Source organism: Danio rerio, chromosome 25, assembly GCF_049306965.1.
Source record: "Danio rerio strain Tuebingen ecotype United States chromosome 25, GRCz12tu, whole genome shotgun sequence".
In the NCBI taxonomy this organism is placed as follows: domain Eukaryota; kingdom Metazoa; phylum Chordata; class Actinopteri; order Cypriniformes; family Danionidae; genus Danio; species Danio rerio.
The window spans coordinates 12,573,384-12,591,024 of NC_133200.1; the positions used below are offsets into that span (position 1 = coordinate 12,573,384).

At 35.7% G+C, this 17,641-nt stretch overlaps 1 protein-coding gene across 7 annotated transcripts in view; it reads left to right on the forward strand.

Moving 5' to 3' along the window:
- The window catches only part of LOC141380910 (uncharacterized), a 30,372-nt gene extending 13,481 nt beyond the window's left edge, over positions 1 to 16,891 (forward strand). The window contains exons 1-5 of one of the 7 annotated variants that reach the window (XM_073942915.1): positions 5,588 to 5,770; positions 6,607 to 6,895; positions 10,246 to 10,451; positions 15,086 to 15,517; positions 15,577 to 16,273. In XM_073942915.1, the coding sequence (XP_073799016.1) occupies positions 15,097 to 15,517; positions 15,577 to 15,785 (630 nt within the window). In that variant the 5' untranslated portion in view covers positions 5,588 to 5,770; positions 6,607 to 6,895; positions 10,246 to 10,451; positions 15,086 to 15,096 and the 3' untranslated portion in view covers positions 15,786 to 16,273. Of the gene's footprint in view, positions 1 to 5,568; positions 6,055 to 6,606; positions 6,896 to 10,245; positions 10,452 to 10,574; positions 12,171 to 15,085; positions 15,518 to 15,576 lie in introns of those variants that run through there. The other 6 variants (XM_073942916.1, XM_073942917.1, XM_073942912.1 and 3 more) reach the window with 6 other exon arrangements.
- The last annotated feature ends 750 nt before the right edge of the window (positions 16,892 to 17,641 follow it).

Below are 17,641 nucleotides of genomic sequence, written 5' to 3' on the forward strand. Positions count from 1 at the left end.
CTCCTCATGATATGAATGAAGTAAAACGATCAGTCAGTGTAAAAAAATAAATAAACAAAATAGCATTATTTACAAGTTTGTATGTTTTTTCCAGACCATGACTACCACATCATAGAATGGAACAGAATAGAAGAGAGCAGCTCGTACCCTGTAAAAATGCTGGGTTCCACACAATCAATTTGTGTCGGGCAATATGATAATATTAAGTTCAGTGATTAGTTTTTACAAATTCAAGTGGATTGAACATAAAACCATTAAGTTGTCCAAAAAAATCTCAAGAATTGCATTGTTTCAGCTCATGCATGGTGTTGCCCTCAGGCAATAAACAAGGCAATGTTTTTTTTTTGGCCCACAAAACACCCCTTACATTTTTTTAAAGTTAAATATCACAAAAAAAAAGTCTAATAATAAGTTGGTGACCAATAAAATTTGAGGTGGTGTGGGTTAGATCTTTCTTTTGGGGGCAAATAAGTCACTTTTAAGACCATAGCCTGTTTGAGGCATTGAACGATGCATAAAAACGTTCCTGCACATTTTGTCTTTAACCCTGATTAAACAAACTTGATCAAACTAGTTTAGTTCTTCAGGCTTGTTTCAAACCTACAGGTAAGTGTGTTGAAGCAGGGTTGGAACTAAACTCCACAGGGCTGCAGCCCTCCAGGAACTGAGTTTGATGTGCATCTGAATTGAGCCCACTATATGATCATACACAGAAAGGGAGATACAGAGTACCAGGATGAAAAAGTTCATCGAAAAAAGGGAGGTGGGCAAAACTCTGCCCTGTTGGGCTGGTGTCCTACAGAGTTAAGTTCCGAAGTATAGTTGACTGGTTAAAGGGTGACTTATTGGGTTTAGAGCTATACTCTGCAGGACACCATGCATTTATGGCTTGTTTATTTCTCATTTCACATATAGTAATATACAGAAAACCTTGGTGTTTTAGTCCCCTAAAAGCATGTTGCCCTATAATGCAACAATTAAGTCCTTCAGTTTTGTTTGCAACCCACAGGTAAGTGTGTTGAAGCAGGGTTGGAACTAAACTGTGTGCCCTGCGGCCCTCCATGAACTGGATTTGACACCTGTGAGCTAGGGGAAGCACATTTTATGATTGACTTATTATAAATAACCCCCAAAAATTGGGTGAAATAATTTTTCCTCCTAAAACAAAAATTTATGCTATAGAGAAGGGGTGTCCAAACTGTCCAGCATAGCACCAACCTCCGTCAACACACTTGACTGGAAGTTTTAGTATACAAAGAAAGAGCTTGATTAGCTTGATTAGGTGTGTTTAATTGCGGTTGAAACTACAATATGCAGGACACTGGCCCTCCAGGACTGAGTTTGGGCAGCCCTGCCATAGAGGGTTAAACTAAATATTTTGAGCAAACAGCAAGCATTATTTTTTGAGTGTACATCATGCAGAGAAAATGTAGTGTTTGGTAATGGATATTCCAGAAATAAATAAGAAATTGGTAGAAAGAGCACAAGAAGAATATCATAACAAGTATTTACTCAAGATGCATTCAGATTATTTTTTTTCCGTGAGTTTGCCAAAGCCATCTTGTTGACTTTGCATGAGCTACCTTTGATCTGCTTCATTTCATTTCTTCCTTTTGTGGGATCTAATTTTACGAGATGCAAGCTTATACCGTTTGATGTTCTATTAAGAAAAAGCTACCACTACTGAAAGATCTTCATATAGCCATAAGTCACCGGCAAATTTATACATTTTTCAAGTGATTTGACTTTAATGCGATGAATTGCTCCCATCCATACACTGCTTGTGTGTGTATTCATTGATTTAAGTCACTTTTTTTTGCTGATCCACCATATTTATCATCATCAGAAGGTTTAACATACAGAGCAAGGCAAAATGTATCACCTAGAATAATATAATTGTTGTTTTTATGAGCTGAAGTTATCGAGAGACATTCAGTGTGCAAAAAAACAAGCAAAACCACTTTTTTGAGTCAAAAAGCACAATTAAAATGCAGTTAGAATCTATTAAATCAAGTTATGAGAAGAGAAATTATCCCTTGATGTGGTTTTGTTTTCAGAATATGTGATATGGTTCTCATATAGTTCTCATAAATTTATGATATAGTTATATAGTTCTCATTAGCGCTGTTGCCTTACAGCAAGAAGGTCATTGGTCACCTGGGTCAGTTGGCATTTCGGTGTGGAGTTTCCATGTTCTCCCATGTTGGTGTGGGTTTCCTTTGGGTGCTACGTTTTCCCTACAGTCCAAAGACATGCGCTAGGTGAATTGGATAAACTAAATTGTCCATAGCGTATGTGTGTATGTCCTAGTCCTCCAGGTTGGGGGTTGAGCATTGGGCTAACAACCCACCTCATAAAACCTAGATGTTACGAAACATCAATTTTGTGCAGCTGAATATCAAATTCGATATATAAATAGCCCTGGGAATAAGTAAATAGTTTTCATTAATTTATTAAATCAGTTCAACAAACAATACGTTAATATTAAGTTTGTTTAGTTTAATATTTTTGAACAAATCAACTTAGCCATTGATAAAATTATCCATTTGTAAAAAAAAGTAACTTACTTATTTTCTAAATAAATTGTTCATTTTTAATGAAATTATTAGTTTGAATAAATCATTAAATGTGTTGTTCATTAAGACAATGACTTAAGACCAGCCAACAGCATTTTAGCAAAGGTAAGAATACAAAATATACTGCAAAATATTTTTTTGGACAATGTCGCTCAATACAGTCATACCAAAATCATTCGACTTGATCGATACATGTTCAATGAAAAGATCTTTACAGCTATAAGCACAGATGACACAAAAGCGAACATTTGCTGTATGTATCCTCATTTATTTTTCAATATATATGACGTGTATAGTTCAATAAACAAGAATGATTAGTAGCATTTTACTCTGCCAATCTGAGTGATTTTGAACAAAAAATATTTAATTACTAACCATTTGTCGGTGACGCAGTGGCGCAGTATAGTGCTGTCGCCTCACAGCAAGAAGGTCGCTGGGTCGCAGGTTTGACCCTTGGCTGGTTGGTTTCTGTGTGGAGTTTGCATGTTTGCACCTACTGGCTTAAAGGAATAGCAGACATCCCAAGTCTCCTGCATATGCATAGACTCCCGGATACCACACCCAGTTCTTTGAATACGTCACACACACCCCTAGCTATTCAAGTACGTTGCGCACCCCCCTTTCCCCAAATTCCTATAAATCATCTTTGTCCCAACCACAAAAGACATTTTCCAAGTTACACTCTCAGAAATAAAGGTACGAGAGCTGTCACTGGGGTGGTAGCTTTTCAAAAGGTACAAATTTGTACCTAAAAGATCCATATTATTACCTCAAGGGTACATATTAGTGCCTAAAAGTACAAAAGTGTTCCTCTTCATTTTTTAATTTACTAATATACACTTTTGCGGAACCAATATGGACCCTTTAAGTACAAATGCATACCTTTTTAAAAGGTACCGCTCAAGTGACAGCTTGTGTACCTTTATGTTTGAGATTGTGCACTGAAAAATGTAATTTATCATAATTTACTTGCCCTTTACTTGTTCGTATTTGGTAAAAAGTGCTGGTTACTGGGACCTATTGACCTTTATGTTTTTACTATAAGTCAATGGATCCCAGCAGCAACCAGCATTCTTCTAAATACCTTCTTTTGCGTTCAACAGAAGAAAAAAACTCATAAAGGTTTAAACCACATGACTGAGAGTAAATGATGATGTAATTTGCATTTTTAGGTGCACTATCTTTTTACTCTGAAAAAAAGTCACTGTAAAAATCTGTTACATAGCAATTTAGTCGACTTAGGCACTCCACCAGTGCCTTCAAAATTTTTTCCAAGGTTCACAAGGTCACACGTATTTATCTGTGTATTTTGAGAATGTTTCACAGCCCATAGATTGAATGCATGTACAGAAAACCGATTGCCATTTTCCTCGCCCAAAGGATTATATAAGTGTTTTAAAAGGCGACTCTGTAAGGGACAGCAGCAAGAAAGTAAACAAGCTGGTCACAACAAAGAGCAGTCTTATACCAAAACTATAAAACCCCACAGCAGGTATATGAGGTAAAAAGTCCATCTCATTAAAAGCTGCCAGATCTCTTGCAATCCCAGAAATGTCCATTAAAATGATTAAAGGGAACCTGGGGAATGCAGGCGGTGGGGGTCTGTTTGAGAGCAAAGAGCGGTGCTCCGAAGTGTGTTGTTGAGCACCTCCAAGGCCTCGTTGTTACAGACCAGAACAGGAATTATAGCCTTTTTTATATCCGTGTTGTCCTGTTGCATCGATGATGACAATTTAGGGTAGTCTACATCAGCAAGAGGCATAGACTTTCAAAGTAAAATTTAAATATTTTCTAATAAATCTAATTATTTTACTAGCAAAATTTGTAATACACAAATGCAATTTTTTTGTCTTTAAAGCCCCTTTTTCTTATTTTTTGTAAAGATTTGAAATATTATTTGAATACAATCTCCACCTCCAGCAATGCTAAAGCTTTAAAATCATTAACACTATGTGAATCTTACAATATTGTCTCTTTTCTATTATGCACAACGTACTGTATTTTATGTGACCTTTTATCACTGTGACCTTGCTTTAAGATAGATTTAAAGTTATTTTGTAATTTGTATTAACCTGACATAATCTTTAATTTGTCTTTTTGTTTTGTTCTGTTGTCTATTTTTTGTTGTTATAGGATTTAAACATTTTCTGTTTATTTTTATATTTTGGTAAACGTTCCAATAATAAAAAAAGGCATAGACTTTCTTCTTCTTTCGTCTTCAATATTCTATTATACCTATGTTCAAGAGCCTACATCATCAATGTCAATAAGATTATTCATTCATTCATTTTCTTGTCGGCTTAGTCCCTTTATTAATCCGGGGTCGCCGCAGTGGAATGAACTGCCAACTACAGCGGATGCCCTTCCAGCCGCAACCCATCTCTGGGAACCATTCACACACACACAAACACACACACACTATGGACAATTTAGCCGACCCAATACACCTGTACCGCATGGCATGTCTTTGGGGGAAACCGGAGCTGGAGTTGGTTTTTAATTGCAATTATGGTTTTATTATAGCTACATATGTGACATACTGCGACATTTTTATGAACAAGTGGGCTAGCACACAACAGGTGTAAAGGTACGCATGTGCCATAAATAAATAAATAAATAAATAAATAAATAAATGATACATATTGGTGAAAGTGAACTGTAACTTTTGGATGATTATTTTGTAAGCAGCAAAGTAGAAATAATATTAATAATAATAAAAAGAAGACAATTATAAAAATAAACAATAAATACACGAATCAATAAACGCTTTATGTCTGTGTTGTTATTTAAAAATAATTTATCAGCTTTTCGTAATCTTTCATTGCAAAAAATGCAATATTTAAGATTAAATATAATTGAAATTGAATAAAAATTATTGAAAAGCTTTTTTTTTAAGTTAACTAAGTATGATTTCAGCTGTTTATATTATTATTTTTCCTATTATTATCATTATTATTAATTTTAGACGCAATTTCAGTACAAATGTTTTGATGAATCAGGCGTCCTCAAATAGGTACACATGCGCGTTCTGAGGACGCAGGGCGCAAACACACGCTTTGCGGCATTTGAAGTTTGTCCACGAGGTGTCAACAAAACTGTTCTCGCTAAATGATAAAAAAAACGTTGTTTTATGTACATTTTTTTTCACGTATACTGTACGCAGGAGAGTGAAATGCCGTTTCTAAGAAACAAAGGTGCGTAGACGCTGACAAAACAGCAAGAATTCACTACAAAAGATGCAATAATGAACGTCAAACTGATACACGGCACAAACAATGGAGACTGTTTAACTACGATGATTAATTTGATTAATATGATAAACATCAGTTTGTAATATTTAAAAGCACGACAAGCTTTGTACAGCTTTGTAGAGTTATAAACACTCCATTCTTGTGTTAAAATGAGCGTTGTACAGTAACGTTACATTCATGGCATGTATGCAAAAACGATGGAATGCCAACACATGTCGCTATGTTGTGTAAGAAACAAATGCTAAAGTATTATTGAGGTAAAGTTGGTTTTATATTCGCATATTCGTTCATTAACAATTTGTGACACACTCCCTATGTTGTTTACCATGGTACTTATGAATATTCAGTCTGACATCACATGTAATTATGACTTGAAAACAGCATTAGCATGATTTGATTGACTGTAAACATGTATTTTTAAAGTCAATGGGTGCTAATATGATTCCCCTATTTAGAATTTGCAAAGAATACTTTTCTGATATTATATTATTAAGGAGAAAGTCTGAATGTGCGAATATAAAACTAACTTTACCTCACTTAAAGTATTTATGTACTTCAATATTGTAAATTGTTAACTTTCAGTGTAACATTATCCAGCACTGCGTGTGAGATTATGACAGTGTTTATATGACTTTCTTACTTTAAATAAGACTTTATCATACAGATGTAGTTTAATAGGACTGTGTAATTCAAAACAACCACCCAAGAGATAAATATGTGTGTCCTCCAACAAACTGGAAGTCAACAATGTGCTTCTTTTTTCCCCCTGTGGTCTACAGATACAATCTGCAAACATAACAAGATGAGAGGCCTTTGCTGGTTCCCTGATCTACCGCAGGTGACCCTGAAATGGAAAACGCTGAAGTGCTACAGAGCTGGTTACCCGCATTTGACTCATTCACCTTGAACAAGGCTTACAATGTACCTACGGTGAAAACACACGAGTCTGCTAATGCCTATGACATTGGTAATAGAAACCAATGCCTCTCCATGTCCCAGTGTCAAAGGAATGATGCGCATAAAGAAGATTACAGTGAAATTACCCCAGAGGAGCATTTATGCTAACAGGTAATTATGTGAAATTAATTATTGATGCAAACCTCACCATTACTTCTCATCCTTACCTCTAGCGAACATACCTCCTTAGTCAATTTTCATTTTGCTGGGCTTTATAAAGTAGGCAGTGTTGTTTGTTTATTTATTTCTGACTCTACTAAGAAGGAGTTACATCTCATTTAATTAACTTCCTGCTCATATGCGCCCAAGACCCGGTCAGTGCCAACAAACAAATTAATTACGATGAAATGATCAACTGGGCTGGACCACCCTGAAGCTTTAGATGCAGTTTGAAATTGCATTCTCAGTACCCTATAAATCCACCAATCAAGAGACTTAGTGTACAATATTAATACTAGCTGAACAATGACAACAGAGTACAAACGATTTCAATTCAACTGAGGAATAGAGGGGGATTAAACATTTGCGCCTTGATTAAGATGCAGTACTTATTAGGGCTGCACAATATAGTTTCAGCATTGATATAGCAATATGCACATCTGCAATAGTCACATCGAAGTATCTGCAATGTTAAACTGATATTATTATTAACCAGGAGCTATATTTTAAAACAAGCATGATTTGTCATTGCAATATTTAACCATACAGTTACTGTACCTAGACTTTTGTTATTCATAGGATTTGTATTTTTAGAGCTGTGAGCCTTCTTTTAAAGTCAGTTTCAAGCATCCAGGTATAAGAAACGATGTCTAACTTTAAGAAAAATGAATTGTATTTATGTATATATTCGATGAATAATTGAATACAGTGTTGTTTTACATTTAGTTAATAAATTTGTTTATCTGATTCTGAATATAGCTAAACAGCATTTAGAAAATAATAAAAAAAGCACTGCATAATTTATTTGTACAGCATGTACAAGAATCTTTCATGTTTGGTTTAAACCCAGCTGCTTTAGCCAGTCAGAAAGGAGAAAACTGAGCGCACTCAAGTCATAGAGTCCTCAGTATCCCATTGTTTTGTATGTAACCTTGCAAAGCTGATTCATGTTGTTAAATATAAATGAACCATGTAAAAAGTATTATTTGAATCTGATTTGGCTCCCATGGACAAAAGTTTACATATTTATTCAATTGAAATATTTAGTTACGTGTGGTTATTTGTCATCGTTTTATAACTCATTCATGTAAATTATTTGTAGAATCTAATTATGAGATGAAAAAAAAACAGTACCTACTTTGAGTTTCTCCTGTTTGGTTGTATTATTATTAAAAGAAAATAGTGACTATAGCTATAATGAGAATATACACTATAAAAAATATTTTGTTCTTAAATTTTTAACTTGAACCAATTAACTTGCATCTGTTACGCTTACTTAAGATCAAGTTGAAATTAGTTTAACTAATAAAAAAAGTTGAAGCCTAATTAACTTTTGAATTATGCAAAAAACATAAGTAATTAAATATTTGTGCGAGTAAATAGCATGTAAGTCATTGCAAATGTGACAACAAAGGCAGATTACGTGGAGCAAATGACTCGGAATGTGCAAACGGACAGAATTTGTTTCTCATTTGTGATTGCAATTTGTGATCTCATCTTTTATGTTTCGTTTAAACAAAAAACAAAGTGCACACAAATAATTGAGTCATCAGCATCCCAGGGTTTTGTATGTAGCCTTGGGAAGCGGATTCATTTTGTTATGTGTAAATGAACTATGTAAAAACATTTCTGAATCTGATTCATTTGGCTCCCGCATGGACAAAATTAAACAATTATTTTTATATCATTTTATAATATCGCATTCATATTACAATATTATAATATCATATGATATCATTTTAAATGTGTAGTTAAACAGTTATTTATTATTATTTTATGAAAATTATTTGCAGAATCTAATTATGAGAAGAAAAAAAAGGTTCCTTGTTGTGCTTTGAGTTTCTCCATTTTTGTAGTGTTGTTATAGTTATTAAAAGAAAATAGTGATTAAGAATATAAAAATATGTTGTTATTACAATTAAAGGGGCAAGTCATTTTAACTTGCATCAATTAAGCTGACTTAAAAGATCAAGGTGACATTAGTGGAACTAATTAAAAAAAAAAGTTGAAACCTGAATGACTTTCTGAATTAAGTAATGCAAAAACATTCGTAATTAGGTATTTGTGCGAGTAAATTGCATGTAAGTCATTGCAAACGTGAGAGCAAAGGCAGATAATGTGGTGCAAATGACTCGGAATGTGCGTACACGCATAATTCGTTTGTATCTCATCTGTCATGTTTGGTTTAAACCCAACTGTTACGTCCTTTTAGATGTTAATATTAAACTAGGAGTAGATGACGTAACATACATTAGTTTAATGTGTGTGACAAGCGGATGGAGAAAGAAATAAACTGAATCAAATAATCACTGCAATTATTTATTGCCCATATATCCAATGAAAACCAGTGAAAATATATTATACAGTGAAAGAAAAATATTTACAATGATTAAATAATGAATTACCTGGGGGGAGAGGAAGTAGTTAAATGTGCTTAAATCAAAGAAATAAATATAACAAAACTCAGTAACTGTTTTCACCAAACTAAACTAAATATGAAAAGAAAAGCATGAAAAGAAACATCTTCAACGTACCAAACGTCTTAACTAAACTGCTCTAACTAAAAACAAAACATACAGAAAACAGCACATTCTCCTGAACCTAATGAACTAATACAAAATATCAATCTGAGTGTTGTATATGTATATCGCGCGACTTACTCACTCCTACACCTCTCCGAGGTATCACTCAAACATGTCAGTTAACTGGACAATTTCACAAGCATTGTTAAATTGCAAACTTTAGACAAGAGCATTAAACAAGCAAAACACATTCTCTCAGACTAGCCCTCGCAAGAGAGACTGTCCTCACAGAGACCCACAGAAAGATTAAGAGCGAGAAGTGGCGAGAAAGAAAGAGACAGAGAGAGAGAGAGAGAGAGAGAGAGAGATCGCCATTGCAGTTTGGGCTCGGCTTTTAAACGCTACGCCAACCAGCGATTGGTGGCGCAAACCCAGCGTCAGCGGCCAACGTCATCAGCACGAAATGCGGATCCTCCAATGCCGTTCGTACCTGTAACACATGCATGAAACGACACACCCACATACAAACGAACGCACACATTTATCCAAAATACGTTCTGCAAGCGAACGTTACACCAACCATGTTGGCCAATCCGAAAGGAGAAAACAGAGTGCATAGGGCTGGGCGATTAATCGAAAAGTAATCAGAATTGGCAATTCAGAACCTATAATCGATTGAATTTTTCAAGGACGATTTTTTAAAATACTTTCCTTACGTGTCACGTGACCCTTCTCTGTTAAAGACTGTGGCTGATTTTTACTTCTGTGCCCACTTTGCAGCCACATCTGATCTCTGGTCAAGTAGGATGATGGAGTCATTCTTGAGCCTAAAGCTGCGGTCACACTGGACTTTTCTCCCCATAGACTTCCATTCATATGCACGTGGACACATCAGACTGGAAATGCAAGCTTGTGCGACAAGTTTCACAGTTCACTGCATTGCAAAGTTCAAGCTTGCTGAACTCTGACCTGCGAAATCCCATCAGGTGACTACGTGAGACCAATCAAAGATCAAAATATGACCTCTTGGACAGAAATTTAAATTATTAACCAATCTCTGGCTTTTTAAAATGACTAATAATCTTTTTTATCCCTGCCTCTTTTCGCAGCGCCGTACTACAGAAGTTAGCAAGCTCAAGCTCTAGTATGACCGGAGCTTTACTTTGTACTACATTGACTATTTGGAAGCTACGCCAGAGATGCTTTTAAATGGCATGTAAAACTTGTCAGTGAATTATGAAGGCAAATAAAAATTAAATAAATAAATAAAACAACAGTTTATTAATTATGATCAAATAAAAAAATTCAATTAAAGATTTAGATTTTAGGCTGAATTGCCCAGCCCTAAGAGTGTACTTTGATTTCATGTGGCAAAAATTTACACTATAATTGCAGTTTCAGACTGTAATCTTAATTTCTGCCAATTTTTTTCATTTTGTTTTCGTAGTTTTGTGTATATAAACGGCCAAACTAAAAATACCTACGTTTCTTTGAAGAGGGCCTAAGTTGAACCTAAACCTGAACTGGAATGATAATTGAATCATTACGATTCCCATCCCTACCAAGTTACTATTAAGTGATTCAGTGTTGCTCTCTTTATGACATCACATTGGATTTCATCACATTTGTAACCTGTGCTGCGGGAGTGATCGCTTTATTCACAGATGATTGAACTGCTGAGTACAGCAGACTGCAGTGTCTTCTGACAGCAACTCTGTGACGCTGATAAAATCCCTTTTCAAATAATTGAATAGCCCAGAGCCTTCTCCTGTTTCTCAGCAAATATGATTTGGATAAAGACACACCGTTAAAATAAGGAATGTGATGTATTATATAGATAACTCACTCAGATCGCTGAGATGGTATCTTGATATATACCATTCCTGCGGTTGCCAGCGCAGATTTTCCGGCAGAGATTTGTCAGAGGTGGCAAGCAGCGTATTCATTTTTCCTGGCTTTAAGCACTGTTTGCTGATGTTGAATCTCTTTGAATTGACAAATTGGCCCCTGAAGCCTTTTTTATGGCGACATGATTGATGGAAAACAAATGTCTTTGGTTTTTTCATTTTCAATTACAGTTCTTTAAGGAGGTAAGATTGAGGATTGCAACCTTATGGCCTGCATTTATTTCGCATGCTTGATATATATACCATGCAGTAACCTTGGAATTTTCATAATAAAAGTAGCGGTCTTGACTAGTCACCTATGCTCAAAACGTTTCAGAAATAAATGCAAGCTACAATGAAGTTGCACAATGCATAAATACATGATAAACATGTTACACAGGGATGTTGTTCATAAATACAAAGTACAGTGTTTTAAATAATTGAGTCATCAACATCCCAGTGTTTTGTATGTAGCCTTGGGAAGCTGATTCATGTTAAATGTTTTAAATGTAAAAAATAAAAAGTAATAAAAATCTTTGAATATAATGTATTTGGCTCTCATGAACAGAATTGTGCATAATTGTCCTACTGAAGTATTTAGTTAAATACGGTTATTTGTCATTGTTCTATAGCTCATTTATGTAAATTATTTGCAGGATCTAATCATGGGGAAAAACAGTACCTTGTACAGTACTTTGTGTTATTGTTATTAAAAGAAAATAGTGACTATTGCGATTATAAGAATATACACTATCGGAGAAAAGTCTTGTCACCTATGTATTTTAGGTACAACAAATAATAAAGTTACTTCTAGGTGATCATTTGGCGTCAGATGTGGCTTATATGAAAGGCTAAGGCCTCTATATTACACTTATTTTACCAAAATAAAACATGATTATGTCTTGATTTTTAATAATTTAATTAGGACAGTAAGGTTTGACTTTGTCACTTTAGACGAATAATGTACAGTATAGAATATAAAGTCATGGTGCAGTGGAAAAATAATTAATATTGTGTATGACTCCCATGAGCTTGGAGGACTGCATCCATACATCTCTGCAATGATTCAAATAATGTATTAATAAAGTCATCTGGAATGGAAAAGAAAGCCTTGCAGGACTCCCTGAGTTCATCAAGATTCTTTGGATTCATTTTCAATGCCTCATTTATCTTACCCTAGGCATGCTCAATAATGTTCATTCCTGGTGACTGGGCTGGCCAATCCTGGAGCACCTTGACCTTCTTTGCTTTCAGGAACTTTGATATGGAGGCTGAAGTATGAGAAGGAACACTATCTTGCTAAAGATTTTGCCCTCTCTTGTGGTTTGTAATGTAATGTGCAGCACAAATGCCTTGATACCTCAGGCTGTTGAAGTTGCTATCCACTTTGCAGATCTCTTACACGCCACCATACTGAATGTAACCCAAATCATGTTTTTTCCTTCAAGACTGACTGATTTCTGTAAGAATTGTGGGTCCATGCGGGTTCCAAAAGGTCTTCTGCAGTATTTGTGATGATTGGGATGCAGTTCAACAGATGATTAATGGGAAAAATCTACCTTCTGCCACTTTTCCAAATGATCAACTAGAAGTCAAGTTATTATTTGTTGCTCTTACAACTGGGATATATGACAATACTTTTGTCATGTAGTGTACACTAAAAAAAATATGACGCACACTTAAATTTTTAAGTTGAACCAATTTAAATTTACAAATCATTTTGTCTTGCATCAATGAGGCTGACCTAAAATATTAAGTTAAAATTAGTTTAACTAAAAAAAAGTTAACCTGATTAACTTTGTAAATTAACTTAAAAATATAAAAATATATGTTGTCATGACTTTTTATATACATGATTTTTACAGTGTAAACTTATAAAATTATAAAAAGTAGCTGCCTTGACTAAATTGAATATGTTTAATAGGGAATATCTTTTCTTTGAAATTTTTTTTTTCATTATTTAACTTTGGATAGAAAAAATATTTTTAAAATAAATGCATTGAATAAAACACAAACATTTACCTTTCTTTTTCGTTTTTTAAAATAAGGAATGAGTAATGCATTTCACAAATATTAAAAAAGGAACTGTATTCAGGACATTAACTTACAGTGATGAAGTAATGTTTTCCTAGAAAAAACGCTCAGGAAATCTTTTTATTATTAAAAAACACCCTGTTACCTAAAAAGTTACTGCACATTATTAGCATTGTCGATTTTACTATGTGACTCTCCAAAACTGAGCACCAGCAGCGCAAAGCAACATGCAGATAAAGTTAAATTCACAATTTTCTACCTGCGTGGCTGTAACATTCATTACCAGAACTAAATAGCAAGAAAACTCTGAGTTCTGATTTCAAAAGAGCCCAAGAGAGAGATGAATGGAAACAGGACAAAAATACAATATCTCTTCCCACAGTCACTCGCTGCCCTGGGTTCTACTAATCCAAGCGGAAATGGGCACAAATGCTCTTAAATTGACATTCCACGTGTGCCAGTAAGCCCTCCAGAAAAGCGCAGGATTTCTTAGGCCTCTTCAAAGCTCTCAGTGCTGCCTATTGGTGGATTTCCTGCAGTGGCAGACGGCGAAAAGCGAGATGATAGACGCTGCACCTGTGGGTTTCTTCCCACGTGGGTTCGGCACCTCGGGGAGATTTATTTTTTTTGACTGTCACTCTGATTACCTGTCAGCTTAATTTTTTTCATCCAATTTCAGTGGCCCAGTTTTTCACATCTACAGTTTTGCGAGACGTGTTCTTAAAAATAATGGTTTCATTATTTGTATCTGTGGCTACAAGAAAAATAAAGAACCCAAAGCTAAGTAGAAAATTTAAAAATAGACTTAACTTTATGCATTTATTTTTCATTTTTTAAATATGTCATAGTAATTGATTATAGTGTGTAGGTTTAATAATAATAATTTTATATTTATAAATATATTATAACGTGTCTCAAAAAAACAATCTGTGTATTAGAATAATCCTTTTATTTACTTTCCTTGGTGATGTAATGATGACCTATTTTTAGCTGCGTCAGGCTTAAATGAAAATTGTGTTTTTAAATGAAGATAAGAGTTTGATGAAAGGTTTATGAGAACTAAAAGGCTACAGTGCTTCATTTTTTACATGAATTTACAGCTAAAAACTGGACAAAAGGTAGATTGGATTACTTGTTGGTGAAAATTGATCGCATTGGATCAGTGTCGTGTGGTGGGGAGTGGTCGTCCACGCACTGCTCGTACTGTTGAAAATATCACCCTGACAAAGACATGTTACTGAGGCAAGAAGACTCACCACGTACCCATTGTACTGTCAGACAGATTGCACTGGAGTCTGGCAATTAATGACTGCAATATTTAAACGTTGCTTTATTTTTGTTCGTGCTAATTTAGTTTGAAAGTAATAAAATTAAAGCGTTCTGTCATTATTTGGGTTATCATTGCTTAAGGTAATGTGGTTATGTAAATCAGATGACGTGGAACATGTGTGTGTATATACCTCATTCGCTAAGTATTTGTCTCTCCTACTTAGGGTGACCAAACCCTTAATACATTTATACAAACAAAACTGCTTTAAAAACGGTCTGTCCCTCGAGCATCCGCCTGTTGTTTGTAGCTTTAGCCTGCTAGCGCCGCTGGTCAGCTAAAGCTACCGACCTCTTTTCTCATACACTTTTGACTTACTGGCTTTGCTCTTTACCCCGTAAAATGTCGCTTCCGTCTCTGTCCTTGTGTGCAGGAGAAGCATCGATGGAGGCATTGGAGCTGGAGCTGGAAGAAGTGGAGTCCCAGATCCGAGCGCTGGTGGTGAGAAGGTCGCGGCTACGGGAACAACTTTGTGTTGTACCTAATGCTAAGGCTGTCTCATCACCTAAGGTACGTGGAAATTACAACCACATCATTCCCTCTACCTCAATCCCGCGTCCTTCTCTGTCCAGGCCCAGCGCACCCGGGGCGCGGCTCAGCCAGGCGTCGTTCACGCCGACACCCGGCTACCACGGCGCCTGGGTGCAGCCGCGCAAGGTGCTTCCCAGATCCTGGGGCAGAACGTCTCCTCCTGTGTTCGAGATCTCCACGGAGAACTGCTTCTCCCCTCTCCGCGAGTCGGGTCCCGATGTGGCCATCATCGGTGACTCGATCGTTCGTCACGTCCGTGCCGCCTCCTCAAAAGGTAATAAAGTACGTACTTTCTGCTTTCCTGGTGCCCATGTGAGAAATATTTCTACACAGATTCTGAGGCCATCTTCCAGCCTAAACCACGACGAATGAAGTTCTGCACAAGACTTTGGCCAGCGGAGAAATTAAAATGGTCGTGCCCAACTGAGTCTGGTTCTCTCAAGGTTTTTTTTCTTCACTCCCATCAGGTGAAGTTTTTTTTCCCTCTCCGCTGTCGCCACTGCCTCGCATGGTTCAGGATTGGTAGAGCTACGCATCGATGAATTTGCTCTTCAGTGTTAGAACTCTCAGTAATGATTAAATCACACTGAACTGAGCTAAACTGAACTGAACTGAACTTAAACACTAAAACCTGAACCACACTGTTCCAGTTACTGAACCACACTGTTCCAGTTACTATGACCATTTATGTGAAGCTGCTTTGACACAATCTACATTGTAAAAGCGCTATACAAATAAAGCTGAATTGAATTGAATACACACTTACAATGTGAACCCACTGAGGCAAATGGTAAAAGCACTTCTCTTTTTTTGGACTAAACCAGCTGCTGTAGTCAATTGTGATGTGCATTCTGGGATGAGTAATTTTTACTTATTTTTTGTTACTTTTTATTTTTTCACAATTATGGCAAGTCTCGGACATTTACAGTTGTGTGGAGGTCTGTACTGCTTGCTGAACTTTTATGCACTCTTTTTTTACTTCTGTGTAATTCTGACCAATTAAAATGCAGTTTAGGAAGTTTGTGTAACCAATGACTGGTGTGGATGTTATAACGGGATTGCTTTTTTGGTTTGTTTTAACTAATTTGATTCAGAGCAGTTTGTCTCATGTGAAGTAGAACCAAAACGACTGAAAAGGCTGGAAGAATTTTAACTATGGTTTGGACCAAAGCAAGGTTGGTGTGAAGGTGTACAGGTGTGAAAACACCCTTAGATTTTTAAAATCCACATAACCTTTCCAGATATTATCTATGACGTATAGGCTCTTTAGATTTCTGGAATATTAAATGGACTCCTTTTTAGATTTTTAAAAATGTCATACCAAGACGATTTATTTTTATATGGCTAGAAATTATTATTATTTTTTTAAGGATCTTTGGGCAGCCTAAAATCATCTTAAACTGTGTTTTCATTTCAATTATGCAACTTTCAGCAAAGTGTTCTTAAAAGAACCAAGTTGTTGTTTGTTTTTGTGAAAAAACTAACGCAAGCTCACAGTAGTTAGTAACTTTTTGATTTAGATGATTATTCATATTTGTCTAATCTCAATTGTACATTGTAGAACTGTACATTTCCAATCCATCCCCCAATAAGGCAAAGGGATTAGGATTTGGGGGCACTTTTCCCATTAAAAATCATACATTTTCATAAGAATGAATTTGTACTAATTAGCCACTTTTCTGACAGTAAAAGTAATTTTTTTCTTTAACAACTATAAATCCTTTTTATACAAAAATGGTCCCATCGATATTGACAGACATCTCACCTTCCAGGGAATCTTGGCCACAGGTGAAAGTGAAAACGTTTCTTTAGATTTTTCACACTTAATAGCAGTTTTTTTTTTCTAAAACTTCTTTAAGGGAAACATACAATAACAACAACAAGAAAAATGTTTCATCTATGGCATCACTGCCTAAACTCTCAATTAGAGCAATAATTTCTTTTAGTGTACAAAAAGAAAAGCTTGGTTTATCTTATGAGTCAGACTTTTAAAACTTACCTCTAAATAAGTTATATGGGGCTGAAGAGCGCTGTTAAGCTTTGCCATTCAGTGTACCAAACAGACGTAATAAATAGGGATCGTATTGCAGCTGGGAATTACTACGCCCTACTCTTTCAGCTCCTTTCGTTCCAGCAATATCAGACCACTTTGAAACCCTGGAGAGAGCTATTGAAAAAATATAGAAATAAGAGAACATCTGATATATAAGATTAAGGGCTCAAAGTAATCCTTCTTTCTCTCCCTCTCTCTCTCTTCTCCTTCCCTGCTCGAAAAGTCTCACTTTTGAGGTATCGGGTTTTTCATCGGAGGTCTGCTCGTATGCAGTCGGCGGTGACATCATGACACCGGTCTTTAGACGAGAGATGGGATCTTATTTGTCCTCATAAAACTTTCAAG